General features: G+C 40.1%; 1 protein-coding gene across 5 annotated transcripts in view; it reads right to left on the bottom strand.

Moving 5' to 3' along the window:
• The window catches only part of prkacba (protein kinase, cAMP-dependent, catalytic, beta a), a 14,887-nt gene extending 897 nt beyond the window's left edge, over positions 1–13,990 (bottom strand). The window contains exons 1-11 of one of the 5 annotated variants that reach the window (XM_038715760.1): positions 11,695–12,033; positions 8,873–8,881; positions 8,082–8,143; positions 7,777–7,905; positions 6,474–6,572; positions 6,145–6,227; positions 5,775–5,901; positions 5,444–5,539; positions 3,809–3,931; positions 3,463–3,627; positions 1–2,528 (exon numbers count right to left, since the gene is read on the bottom strand). The exon at positions 1–2,528 is cut by the window's left edge and continues 897 nt beyond it. In XM_038715760.1, the coding sequence (XP_038571688.1) occupies positions 2,403–2,528; positions 3,463–3,627; positions 3,809–3,931; positions 5,444–5,539; positions 5,775–5,901; positions 6,145–6,227; positions 6,474–6,572; positions 7,777–7,905; positions 8,082–8,143; positions 8,873–8,881; positions 11,695–11,740 (1,065 nt within the window). In that variant the 5' untranslated portion in view covers positions 11,741–12,033 and the 3' untranslated portion in view covers positions 1–2,402. Of the gene's footprint in view, positions 2,529–3,462; positions 3,628–3,808; positions 3,932–5,443; positions 5,540–5,774; positions 5,902–6,144; positions 6,228–6,473; positions 6,573–7,776; positions 7,906–8,081; positions 8,144–8,872; positions 8,882–9,919; positions 11,646–11,694; positions 12,034–13,901 lie in introns of those variants that run through there. The other 4 variants (XM_038715763.1, XM_038715762.1, XM_038715764.1 and 1 more) reach the window with 4 other exon arrangements.
• Positions 13,991–14,315: the final 325 nt, after the last annotated feature.

The raw sequence follows: 14,315 nt of genomic DNA, 5'->3' as shown, positions 1-14,315 counted from the left end.
GTGCACAATATATGGGGAAAAAAAGTTTAAATTCAGGCATAGCCAATATTCATATACAGCACATCAGTACCTTTGAAAAAGCATTCAGTCCCAAAAGGCTTTTCACATTTGGTTGTGTAAGATTGTTGAACTTGATTAAATTGCATTTTTCCTCATCTACAAACACTTGAGCACCAAGTCAAATAATGATCAAAACTTCAGAAGACTTAAGAGATGTTAAATTGACAGACAATGGATTATTGTTTCCAACAAGATGTGAAATGCAAAACTCTGATTTCCCCACAACCCTGAGTGTCCGACCTGCAGAAATGAGCTCAAACTCTGACCTCTGTGTGGACGGCAGAGACAAAGTTCCCTCTAGGGAATCAAAGGATCACAGAGGCAGGAGCACTTTTCTGACATCTGGAAGTTCAACAAGTGGACACCTTGGCCTTGTAGGTATTGAACCTGTGATATACAGATTCTATGATCACCTGTTCCAATACAAAAGTCCACCTGTGAGGAGTTTGCGGAGGCAGGGACTACATTTCAGCAGCAAGGACGGCAATGTGTCAGAATTCATGGGAAATAAATGGTGCCTGGTATAAAAAAAATCCCTCATAAAACCTAGATTTCTCTTGAGGGGAGAAAATGTGTATGACATATGTATACAGTAACTTAACAGGAGTGATTTACAAGGGAAAAAAAAGTCTTATTTCCTTTGATAATCTGAAACCAGACCACAACATTTGTGCCTGTTAACGTTCTCTAACCGACCTGGCTCATCCTGAGCAATTCTGCGAGGAAGAACGAGCAAATATTGCTCCATCACAGTGTACAAATTTGTTTTTTTTTAAAATGATGCAAAGAGACTACAAGCTAATAGCTGAGCTACATATATGTTTCGACCAAGTAGTGACCAAGATGCATGAATACTTTTAAGGTGTTGATATTTCCGTTTTTTGTTATTATTTCATGGTTAATGATGTAGTTTTGCTTTCAGGGGATTATGAAGAGGAATATGTCACTCACATAAAATTGCTTATTTAATGCATTAATTTAAAAAAAAGGTAACAAAACAATACAATACCCCCCCCCCCCAAAAGAGAAAAAGATGGGAACACTTTCAGGAAACTATTAGCTTGTTGTGACATTGCTGTACAAATGTAACGAACATGCAAAAAGTGAAAATTAAAATAAAACAAATATGGCAGTTAAACAATGACTTCCGAGTGCTCTGCTAAAGCACAGTTAACCTTTAAAAACAAAATCGATAACCAACCGCCCAACTGACAAAATATGTCCATGTGACCAATGCTTCTCATCCATGACTACACACTCTCAAGAAAATCTAACAAACTGACCTTTCAACTGTTTAAAAAAATGCCATCATCAATGCAATTCATACATTTCTGGTCGTACCAAAGACAGATGACCTGCTATGTGGAGTGACATGCTCAAACCCCTTCAGTTTACCTTGTGAAACAGAGTTGTACCTGAAAAATATATCATCTCATTTCATTAATTTAATACCACAACTAGTCTGAGGTAACAGAAAATGGCATGTGACCAGATATGGTTAAAACAATGCTACAATTGATCAGTTACTACAGCGCTGACACGACTCTGCTCCATCACAACACTGCTAACCCATCTCTTCAAGAACTGAATGCCAGAGTGCTGAAACTCAGAACCTTCAACAAGTCATCGTTGTTGCTTTTCCCTCACTAAACCCTGGTTTCTTCACTTGAATTTTTGTCATGCTTTAACAACAAAATGTATTTGAAAAATCATATGTCTCATCTATGTATATTTCTGTATGCACAAATACACGGTTCTAGGTCTTAAGGACACCAGAATGATGAATAATGGTTAATGTTAAAAGTGTTTGTGATTAATGAATAACAAACTGAACCCTAAAACACACTCAGGCATGTAACAGATGACAGATAACTGACAAACATTTTTAGAAATTCAAACCAAAATGAAAAAATCCCTACTATTTTCCCAAAGCTTAAATCACAATATGTGCAATACCAGCTAATACAATCAACCACTTGAAAATTGGCATAATATTAGTTTTCATGTTCCTTTTCAAATCATTATTTGAATTAAAATAAGGAGGAGGGAGGCTATTCAAACATGGCAAAACATAAACACCAAAAGAAAAAAGACAAAAGATGAAATCGTGATCTAGTATTTTTGTGTTGCAGCACGAGGGATGTGTCTGCATAATGTGCCTGTGTATAGGTTAGTGCTACCTGCACGCAGGATCATGGCAAGAAAGACCTCATTCAGCTGTGTGGAATGAAGGAACGAGGCATTTTGTTTAGAACACGTGACGGCCTCAGTTCCACCTTAACCTTCAGGTGAGTGCAAATATCCCAAAACTCGTGAGCCCTGATGGGACTCTTGCCCGCTCACTAGAACTCAGCAAACTCTTTTGCACACTTTTCTGTTTGTGAGACACGGATGTCTTCCTCTTCATAGTCGTCGAAGTTGCTTGTGTCTCCTGGTCCTCTGCACTTTGGCAAGAAGGGGGCTTCAACCTAAAAATGAGTGGAAAATAGGGATTTAAAAAAAAGTATTAATTAGTAAATGTAAATTATGTTCTGTTAAAGCTGTGTTAATCATTCAATCATTTGGTCCAACTTTGGACGTCAGTGCTCTTACAGTACGGCAATTATCTAGAACTCGGGATGCTCTGATGGGCTGCAGATTGGCATTGGTTGATATTCTTTACCTTAATTGGTGGTCTTAAAATTCACTCATCAGAAAATAGATTAAGGTTGTTGGTGGTGGCACATGATATTAGTTACAAAAGTAGAAAAGGTCACCTCATTTCTTGATTATTTTTGTGTTTGTCTTATAACTAATATGCTAACATGATGTACTGACACATTTTGACGTAAAGCCTCATTGGAGTACTGATAAAGTTCTTTCTAGATTAAATCAAGCCTTCAGAGGATTATATCTCAGTAGTTAAGTGTTTGAGTTTTTTCGCGTCTATAGACTAAACCGCCTTGTAAGATCTAAGCAGCCACCTCATAGTGTTCCGCAGCCATAAAAACTGCTTCAGATGTAAATGGTGTGGGACTGCATTTCTGTCATAAAGCCAGAAGATTAAGTGGTAACTGAGACACATTATTTTTCTTTTAGTTAGTATTTTTACTGGGTTTGGAGTACAGCTATTTATCATCCAACTCGCTCTGCGCTTTAGTTTTTCAGAGAGACATGCAGAGGAAGGTGACCTGTCCAGAATATTAAAAGGTATCAATACAGATGTTACATATAAAGAATATAAAAAGATGAATCAAATATATTCATATTTTGGAGTAGTGAATCTAACTTTGATATGAGGCTAGTGTGGATCTTACTGGATCGCTTTTAAACTTTTTTTAAAAACAAAAAGACGGACAGTAATAGATGTCTCATAGCATGGTTCTGGATTCAGAAACACGTTATGACACAATAGATTCCTACCTTTCTCTCGTATATGGCAATCCAGTCTGTTGTGGAGAACCACTTGTGATTTTTTATGTCATTTACACCATTCTTCAGGTTGCCAAATCTCTTTGTCAGGTCCACCTGGAGCAGGTTTCTCAGCAGATCCTTCAGATCGGAGCTGAAGTGAGAGGGGAATCGTACCTACAAGAGCGAACAATGGATTACTAAGCAAGATCAACACAAAGACCGGTGTGTTTTTCACCCATTTAATTTTATATGCTGGAGAAACCATACCAAGTGGATGCTTGTTGTCAAAAGGCAAGCAGAGAAATGACAGAGTGTAACAACAAGAAACTCTAAGACTAAGGTTGTCTCTTCCTACCTTGCCAGACACAATCTTTTCGTAGATCTGGATAGGCTGATCAGCAAAAAAAGGAGGGTAACCAGCAGCCATTTCATAGATGAGGACTCCAAGTGCCCACCAGTCCACAGCTTTGTTGTAGCCCTGGAAGAGTCACAAACAGAAAAGAACTCCATTTTCCAAAGGCGGTAGGTTGGTTTCTTGGCATAAATGAGACATACAGAGCAGTCAGAAATATATACGAATGACACATTTCTTCGTGTGTTGACTCTGTTTTTACATTCACATCATATGGCTGGTGTAGAAACAGTCCCCTAATTTTCTGACACAGACAGGACACAACTTATCATAAAGTATTTATGTTTTTGTAATATTTGGTTGCAGATCCTCTGATGTATGAATGAATGCGCCGTATTTGTATAGCGCCTTTCTAGTTTTTTCGACCGCCATGGGGTAATTCGGGGTTCAGTATCTTGCCCAAGGACACTTCAACATGCAGCCTGGGGGAGCCGGGATTGAACTGCCGACCTTCCGATTAACGTCCAACCCGCTCTCCATATCCTGAGCCACAGCCGCCCCTAGATATAGCAGCAGACACATATCATCTCTGGTGATGATCTACTGGGCCTATGCTGCAGCAAGTCGAATCATGTGTGTTTTTGTGCACTGGCGATTGTGAACGGGGGGGTGGGGGTTACACACGGTAGCTCCGCTTTAATGTTGAGAAGCTGCAGAGCTGCAGTCTCTGTTCATTCAACTTACACTGTAAATTTCCAGCTAAGCTGAGACTCTCACACTCTCACACTCTCTCTCACTCTCTCTCACTCTCACTCACTCTCACTCACTCTCACTCACTCTCACTCACTCTCACTCACTCTCACTCACTCTCACTCTCTCTCTCTCATATTCACCGGTCTTGTGAGAGTGCGTGCATGTCGTGCTGCCGACAATTACATGCATGTCGCGGTTCCTCGAGGGTCTATTTCATGTTGCTGGGTATTTAAAAAACGATAAAATATTCTTTGTGTGGTTCATCAACGGTGACCTAGGGTTAGAGTTACGAATTTTGGATTTTGTTATGCACTTTTAAAATTATTTATTGAAAGTTTTATTCTTTTTACATGTTTATTTACAGCATTAAACGTTGAAATGTATATTAATAGGCTGTATATTAACTTTCTGGGAGAAAACTGGTAGTTCTACGTAAAATCAGACGTTGAGCACCCCCAAATCGCCAAAATGGCATGATCCTTGTTTCGCTGCGAAGCTTCAACTGTGAGATTGACAGTTGTATCAGGCTCTGCCCATTGAAGCATCGAATCTTCGACTATTGAGGGTCAGCCCTATTAATTATACAGCGTATCTGATCCGTTTTAAACAGTCATGCAGTTACAAATTCATTCCGTTGTCACCAATCACAAGCGCCATGCGCCTCTTGTTATGGTCCTGCTCCGGTCAGCCCGTTCTATTTCGCTCTCTGCATATTTCTAGATAGGAATGTGAAGACCCAAAAAACTGAAGGTTGGCACTAACACCTCGTTGTCATTTTTTCATCTGAAATCCAGTGTGCTTGAGTACAGAGCCAAAATGATGAACAACTGGTTACTGTTATTGTAACAACATGTATTCGGGTTGTGCTGGGTTTAAAGGTTTCACCTTGCTGAGGATGATCTCTGGAGCCAGGTACTCAGGAGTTCCACACAATGTCCAGGTCCTGCCTTTTACTCTTTTGGCAAAGCCGAAGTCTGTGACCTGAAGAAAGAACAACAGGAGCGTGATAAGAAAAGTAAGTACTTAAGGGCAAAGTGTACATTTACTGCGATTAAGAACCATGGCTATTAACAGAAGCCTATGTGTGTTTGTAAGGTTTTTTTTTTTTAATACCTAACTTGGGTCAAACTGACTAAATATGTTAATTTGCGCTACCTTGTGTTACCATTCTATTCAGTTCACTTTTCTATTATAAACTTTACATAAGATTGTGTACCTGGATATACCCATGTTGATCTATGAGCAGGTTTTCAGGCTTCAGGTCTCTGTAGATGAGGTCCAAGGAGTGTAGGTACTCAAAGGTGAGTATTATCTGAGCTGCATAAAATTTTGCATGGTTTTCACTGAAAGATGGGAGTGTGGACAGTCAGACACCATAGACACAATATGTGAACACAAATCTCCTCTGAGTGAAGGAGCAAACTCAAATCATTCATTGTACAGCCACCTTAAAACTGATGCCTGTCTCCAGCTATTTCATGCATGACCTTGTCAGACCACAGTGAGCAGTGAGTCTTTGTCCAGCTATTAGTGGCTGACACAACCCTCCGAATAAAAAATAAAATACTATACTATGTACACTATACCTGAACCTTCCAATACGTCTGAGGTGGGAGAACATCTCTCCACCGGGCACATACTCCATCACCATGTAGAGGTTTGAGTTGTCCTGTTAATCAAAGCAAGAAACTTTTAAGCAGGGGCAATAACGACTGATCACATGTTAAATGATAAGCGCTCTTCAGGTTGGGAAATAAAACTGATGCTTCCTGGATATTTTGAGATGGACAGTACCAACTGTAGCCAAGTGGAAGGGGAACACAAAAGGTCTGCTAGGTTAGCATTAGGATTCCTTGGTATAAAAACGCTGGTATGTGAAAACCATGTAGTTGGTGAGGTGGGTGCCAGCATGTACCTTGAAAGAGTACTCCAATCTGACGAGGAAAGGGAAGGAGACAGCTTGTAGTATTCTCTTTTCGTTTAGTGTGTGTTCTATCTGCTTCAACTTCACCACCTAAACAAAAAATACACAATAATATAAGTACATTAGCTAAATTAAGTATAGTGTGTTCTTGATAACTGAGTATGTGTGTGTTGCATAATTTCCAAAAGACAACATAAAAGTACCCAAAAGGTTTTTCATGATTTCTGAGAGCTCGGTATGCCTAATTAAAAAGTGAACGTACACAAAAGGATTTTTGCATGTTATAGCCCCGGTTGTGTCAGTCCAACTCTCCAGTCAGCTACTAGCTTCTTTTCATTGCAGTAAGGAGTCAACTTGCACAAACTTAAAACTTGCTCAAGAGTGAACTACAAAGTCGGCTTGATTTTTTCTCAGAAAGTGCAATACATTTGAAAAGCCAGCCATTCTGGTGCATTCATGAGTTGGTGGGAAGCTCTGACATACAAGACTTTAGAGTCAGGTGTTCATATCCACAAGCCATATTATCAAATTATTACCTAATTTGCTAGATCCTTGGTTTAAAAAATGCTGCCATGCACAGGCTGATTCTCAAGTCTGACACATCAGAGATTCAAACAAGATTGTCAGCACAGCAGACTGTCAAACATGAACTCCATCCACAGTTTATCACACAATGATAATACCACCTAGCTATGACAGTTACTGTAATAAATTATTACATACTGCATCTCACACAAGTTTCAAGATTCTGCAAATTTATTTGCATACTGTACTGAACTATTTAAATGCAAACAAGGGCTGCCTGTAAGGCAGTAAAAACAACGTGAAATGTACAGGATTACTAGCATAATAACCCCCCCCAGCATACAAAGTGTTAAGAAACAAAAAAAGAAGTCATGTGGGTGGCCATACACCATAACAAGGAAAGTCTTTCAGCACTACAGCTAAAACAGAAAGCCAGACATGTTTACCTCTGTGTTAATTTTTAAATTCAAGGGAACAGAGTGCTGCTACATGAGCAATGCACGGAGGAGACGGCAACCTTCTCCTACGACTCTCACATCAGTATTTAAAGATTGAAACTCTCATATGAAGCGCCTCTGAGGTGTTAGATGACTACAGGCTGGCTGTGCATGAGAGGAAACGCTCCATTTCCTTTTATGAGATGCACCGCATTTATGTAGTTACAGCATTTGTCAAGCATGCAGCAGTTTGATTTTCACACACTAACCTGATTTACGACACTAGTTCTTATGAGACGGGTAAACTGTTTTCTTTAAAGCCATACACTTACTTTTTGTTTGTCCAAGATTTTCATTGCGTAGAACTGGTTTGTTTCTTTATGTTTCACAAGCATAACTCGTCCGAATGAGCCAGTGCCCAGAGTCTTGAACCTATCAAAGTCATCCAGGCCCGTTGTGCTCTGAAGAAACAGTAAAAAACACATTACAAGTACAATTACGCAATCAGCTAGCATTCAAGTCAACAAGATCTGAGCCAGGAAGTGGCTAAGTGCTATCATACGAAATGTATAAATACATTTGCCTTCTGAAAAACAGTGTTTTGGGGAAATGAAAGTTTGAACAGCGCACAACTTACGTGTGGTGGACACTCCCATTTTCTTAAAAAATCTTCTTTGGCTTTAGCTAAGAACTCTTTCACTACAAAAAGAGAAAGAAGCGTGATTTACCAGTTTTGGCACTTACATACTCATGGTCAGGTAACTTGTTGAGGGAAATAACAAAGTGGGGCACTTTAACATGTTCAGGAAAATAAACAAAGGCAGTTCACATGTTCAGAAAAGGAAATGCATTTTAAGGTCAGGCAAATGTCAAGTACTGGGGATGCAAGACTATCCTTTACAAAACAGCAAAAAAATACCTCCTAAACAAAACTCAAAACCACACGTCTAAGCAGGAAATTTTAATTATTAAAGTGATGCAAAGAGCTCTTATGGACTTTACAGAATTGGCCAATTCAGAGATAAGCTATTCTGCATCCCTTTCAGGAGTAGGTGGGAGTAACAGGGAGTGGGGAGGCAGTAATAAAGGGCAGAGAAAAAAAGACAAAATGCAGAACACAACTGAGACTACAGTGCAGGCATTAGACAGACATTGTGAAAGTCACAGCAGACATGAGATGTCCAAAGTCACAGAGTCGTGGCAAGTATCTAATGTCTAGCTGGTGGTGCACTTGATATGCGGTTGCTGATTTAAATGCATACCTAGGCATTGATAGAACGCCATATATGTGGAAGCGGAATGCTAACAGTCTATCCTAATTAACCTCAATCTCAGAAATATATCGGCTATTACATGCCTGGCAGGCCTAAACTGCAGAATAAGCCTTCTCTCTGTGACTTAGGATGGCTCATGGAAAAACGAGCATACCAAAAGTCTCTACAGTTCACCAAGGGTTTTGCAGGAACATTCATGGATGGAAATGATGGAGAAGAGAAAGAGAGGAAGAAACATTTATGAAGTGCTTAAAACAAGAACATTTGAGATTCAAGTGGATTAAATGCAACAGACAACAATGACACTGAAGAAGACAACGTAAGGCATCTCTACCACCTGACAGATGTTACAGATTAAATTATTCTACATTGAAACAAGATTTATTTTAGTTGGAAGACTAATTTCTCCCATTGTCTCTGAAAATGAGCTAAAACCAATAGTCAAGGGTAAGTTCTATACTGCTGAATTTCATCAAAAACATAATTTTCTAAGTTCTTTACAATTAGGTAATAAGTGAATATTTCTGCACAAGGGGTTTGATTCTCCCCGTGACCCTGTACGCAGGATAAGCGGTTGACGATAGATGTGATGGATGGGTTTGATTCTGCACAGTAGGTGGTCTTCAATATTCAAATCCAACTTTCTCTTTCATTCTTACCAGTATTGGTGGCAGCTTTGACTATCCTACACTGGGTAAAATAAACTAAAAACATTCATTCAACAGAATATAAAACAGTGATTGAAAAGACATTGTAAAAAGCATACATAAAAACACACATTTTATACTTGCAAAACAGTACAAAAATATGACAGGAGAGAGATATTAAGATGATGCAAGCCACTGCTGTGCCGCAAATGGCCTGTTATACAATGTGTTATGCCTAAGCTGCTTTTACGGATGTCTCTGGTAGATCAAGAATGTGTGAACATATGCAGCAATCATGAACCTGGCGATGAAGGTAACAATAAAAGGTTTGGGCTGCTGCTCGAAAAGACCTGACAAACAATTGATCACTAGCTGAACAATCATCTATATGAACAAAAAAACCATATGTATATTTGGTTTATTTCATAAGCTCACTGTATATCAGTTTTCCTGCAAACAAGAACTACAAACGCAAGTTGAGACTCGTCCTGCTCAGAGCTGCAGATGGTGGCGGACACATATTTTTAAGTGTAAAAGCATAACACTGCACTTACTCAACTTATCCCACATGATGGTGAACTCAGAGATACGAGGCACCTCACTCTCCTGTCCTCTTTGGTCTTGGGTACTCTTACGATGTTTGAAAATACGGCTCACAAAGGAATGATCCTTTCCCTGGGCCATTTTCAGAATAATTTCTTGATGCGTGAGAGAAAAGGCTCACTTGCAAAGCAACTGTTTTCAGACTGAAGACCAATGAGTGATTATGGCTTCCTGTATGCATTGCAATGCTTGGCTAACCACATGAAGTTAAGCTTCCTGTTCAAGTCCTCTGTTTCAGTTTCAGCGGCCAACTGCACGTCTACTACTACTGTGAGGTGTCATTTGAAAACACACATTGGTCTCCCATGCAAATTCTGACATTGTTTTGACATAGGTATACTAAGTAAGCAAAGCACCCAAAAAGGCAATCCTCTTAACGTTATGTCATAAAACATTGCACAGCTGTGGTGTATTCAGAGTGCTGATAAGGAAACGGTACGCCTGTAACACCCACTGACTGACAGTCAGGAAAGTAGTTATCTCCGGTTATCATGCTCTCTAGTGGTCAAGTTTATTCATACAGTTCCTCAAAGAGCTTTCCGATGCTTAAAGTCGCCCTTCCAAACCCTCTTGCTGCATTCTTCTTTTTTGCTGTACTAGAAATGTGGGTTTGTCTTATTGTTACACCAGTGTTGGGGCTGCTCTGGAAATATAAATGACCAAAATGACATGTCAGCAATGTCTTTCTGTAGTTTGCCATTCGCATCACAGAGTTTTTGTACACAACTCTCGGCCCCTCCCTGCAGAAACTACAGGTGGCTTGAGTCATAAGGCTGCGAGACTGTATGGACTGCTGCCAATCAGAAAGCAGGTCAAGATCAGCCCAGACAGACCACTACGCATGGTTCAGTTTAGTGGATTACTTTGATCATTACTGACAAATGCACACTAAACAGAACAGAGTGCCCTCTGGCGACTGTTTTCAAGCTATTGGTGGGGCACTTAATATTGCAAAACTGCTATTCAACAGGTGCAATTTGAGCCGGAAGGAAGCTTCCTTTCCTTGATGTTATAGCAAAAACACAACAGGTTAATGTCACTGTTATAAAGCAGTGATCAAGGCACAACATTTTGACTTACAGTAAACTTGTTGACAGCTGAGCGTTAACCAGGTTGGATGGAAACTGACTCAAGCCATTTTGCAGGCCTTGTTTGGAAAACAATGCTAGAATCCACCCTTCTGTTCAACTTGTCTGTTAGTCATTATTATGTACCTGTTGTTAGCAGTGACTAGGCCTTGAACTGCAGATTTAGTAGAAACCAGTGTTTGCAGATGTTATCTGGCTGCAGGCAAGTGATATTAGCTCTTTGTAAATTAAACATGGTACCTTGATAACTTTAGTTAAAGATTACAGTGTTAAGCAATTAGAAAAGATTGCATTTCGTGGAGTCAAGGGTCTGCCTTTACATTCACTGCTGTGGAAAACAGGATGGTGAGGACCTCACTGTTATTAGCTCATGTGTCACTTTCATTGATTAGCTGCATCGTCTGTGGCACTGTTTCCAAGTAAGATAAACAAACATTATGAGGCAGCTAACACACCTTGCACATTTCTCTACCAAAGATGGTTCTTCTCTGCAGCCCATATTCCTGTACTGTCTGTTAACACTGGACAAGAACTGCTAAAGGCTGCTCTCCACTGACTTCATAATAAGCTAGCTCACGCTGTACAATAGCTAACATTAGATGGCTAACAGGCCAGCTTGGTGGTTTTCAGGTGCTCACCGCTTTCTTGCTCATTGCCTTTCTTGGCAGTTGCTGTATTTCCCATCGTAGGAAGACAGGGCGATGCACAGCTGGCTCGGAGCGATGATGGTGGCGGTTAGCTAACAGGGTCCTCCGTTAGCTAGCTAACAAATTTCAGCTTGTGCTGGCTGGTTGGCTAACAACAACATCAATGTCTTCCCTCTGTGGACAGTTACCTCGACGTCAACAGCCCTGTTGATCTTTATTAACAGTGTCCTTTGTCGATCAAGTATGCCTCCACTGGAATGAAAACATGATCCAGACTTTTCACCTCTGCCTGCTGTCGTTTTGTGCTGCGTTCAAGTCATATGGGAATACCCACAAAAAAGACTTGACGGGTGAAAGGCTGCATTCAGGTGCCGGTCGAAATCGTCTACACTCATACCCCACATCGGTCATACAACACGAGAGTTATTTGTTGTATCCATCGGAGACATATTTAGCAAATCTTTACTTAACAGACTCTGTCACTTTGACCAGTGATCCCTCGGTATCTAAAAATCAAAATTATTATTATTTGTGCCACAGTGACCCAGCGATTCTGAATATTCAGACAAAAGCTATGGGTAGTCCTTATGTTTGTTGGCAAGAATATTTATAAAAGTAAACTCGCACTAAATTTACTTTAGCGCGAGTCATTGCTAGCACATTGCTAGCTCGGCTAGTAGTGAATTGTTACAAAAGCTGTCAGTCTGTAGTCTAACTGTTCATCTTAGTGCCATGTACAAATTTGGCACATATAAACTCAGCTGTTGGCTGAGACAAACCAGCCACTCCTCTCTCTACCAGCAGCAACAGAAGAAGAGGCGCAGGACGGGAGGAACAGCTGATTGTCGAGATTTGATTCCAAGTTAATTTACAGACACCTTCGGGTCAAACACTATTACCAGCTCATATTTTGGGCTGTTTAGACTTGACACCAAAAATGTCATATATATGATAGTCTTCCTGGCTATAAAAAGAGCTGGATGCAAATCTCGGCAGGTATAGAGAACCAGTTCTGACAAATAATGCATCCACCTCTTACGTTTATTTTCAGACACTTGAGGGCCAAACACTGTTACCAGCTCACATTTTGGGCTGTTTAGACTTGACATTGATAATTGCATATATATAATAATCTTCTTGGCTGAAAAAAGAGCTGGATGCAAATCTCTGCAAGTAGAAACCAGTTTTGCCAAATAATGCATCCACCTGATAAGTTTGTTTTCAGACACTTGAGGGCCAAACACTGTTACCAGCTCATATTTTGGGCGGTTTAGACAGGTGGATACTAATCTCGGTAGGTAGCCTCCAACTGTTCTGTTGAGAACCCTAATGCATCCACCTCTTACCTGCTTTCAGACACATGCTGTGCACACTGATCCCACATATTTTTGCTGGTTTGGCTGGCTGTTGGACAGTGTGAGTTTCATATAGCCTACATTTAATAACGACCTAAGCTGAAATGCCAGGTGATGTAGGCCTAATTTAGCCACAATCAGTCCTACCGAATAATGCTTTAGCCTAACCATTTGGCCATTAGGAATCTAATGGCGTTCTCAGCACTGACAAGAGTTCATTTGAGAACCGATCCGACATTTATTTTTTCCCCTTAATTAATTAATTTCCCCTCATTTAAAAACCTAATTTTGGGATAACTGTTTATAACGGTCAGAAATCCTTAACAACACATCAATCAAGAACACCAAATACTTTGCTGTCAGAATTATCGAGAGATTAATCAAAAGATAGCCTCGTATCGGCCTATCAGTGCAAAGGCATGTGACTTCAACTAAATTTAGCCTAGCTAATAAATAGGCTATTTATGATTTTAAACGTTCATAAAATATAGGGTAGACTTCGAATCATTTATCACCATTGATAAAACCCACAAAGAATATTAGCCTATATCGTTTTTAAACAGTAGGCCTACTTTGCCGTACAAAATCACCAGGCTACAGCATCTAGCAGTTTCCGCTTTAGCTGTGCGCGCTCCCGCGAGGGGCCAAATCTCTGCGGGCACGACACCGAAGTTCCTCTCTATGAGTTTCACGTTGCTGTGCTGCTTTAGCAAATGCCTCAATAAATTGGATGTATAATTGTTCGCGGTTGAAAGCTTGTTGCTGGTCGCACAAAGTTTACAACACAGGACAGTGTTCTTTGTATCTTTGACTGTGACACAATAATGGCAGTAGCCTACTTACAGATGTCAGAAAAACGCCCATCTCCCTCGTTCTCCATTCTTCCTTTCACTTTTTGGCACCCGACTTGAACAACCGGCTTCTCGACTTGAACTTGCCGAGCAGTCGCGCAGTCACGTCAAGGATGGTGCGTTCTGGTAACGCAGTAACGCAGCGTTACTTGGATTCGTAGACCTAACTGTAGGCCTAATGTTATTACTGTTTTGGAAATAGGAGCCTAATCCCTTACACTACTAGTTACTGGAAAAAATAATATTTTTACGGCCCAACACTGGTCACTTGTAACAGTCGAGAATTCAAATCTCAAAATGAAGTGATGAAAATCCTTAATTTTGCAAGCGTGACTTATGTTTCTGAGCAGAGGCTATCTGTATTTCCAATAGAACATAAATGCAGCATTTTAGAGAGAACAGTTAC

Source organism: Micropterus salmoides, unplaced genomic scaffold (assembly GCF_014851395.1).
Source record: "Micropterus salmoides isolate LMB-PRFRI ecotype aquatic unplaced genomic scaffold, ASM1485139v1 Ms_hic_scaffold_13, whole genome shotgun sequence".
NCBI classification, from domain to species: domain Eukaryota; kingdom Metazoa; phylum Chordata; class Actinopteri; order Centrarchiformes; family Centrarchidae; genus Micropterus; species Micropterus salmoides.
Note: the sequence above shows the minus strand (reverse complement) of the source record. Positions and strands in the feature narration are given on the sequence as shown.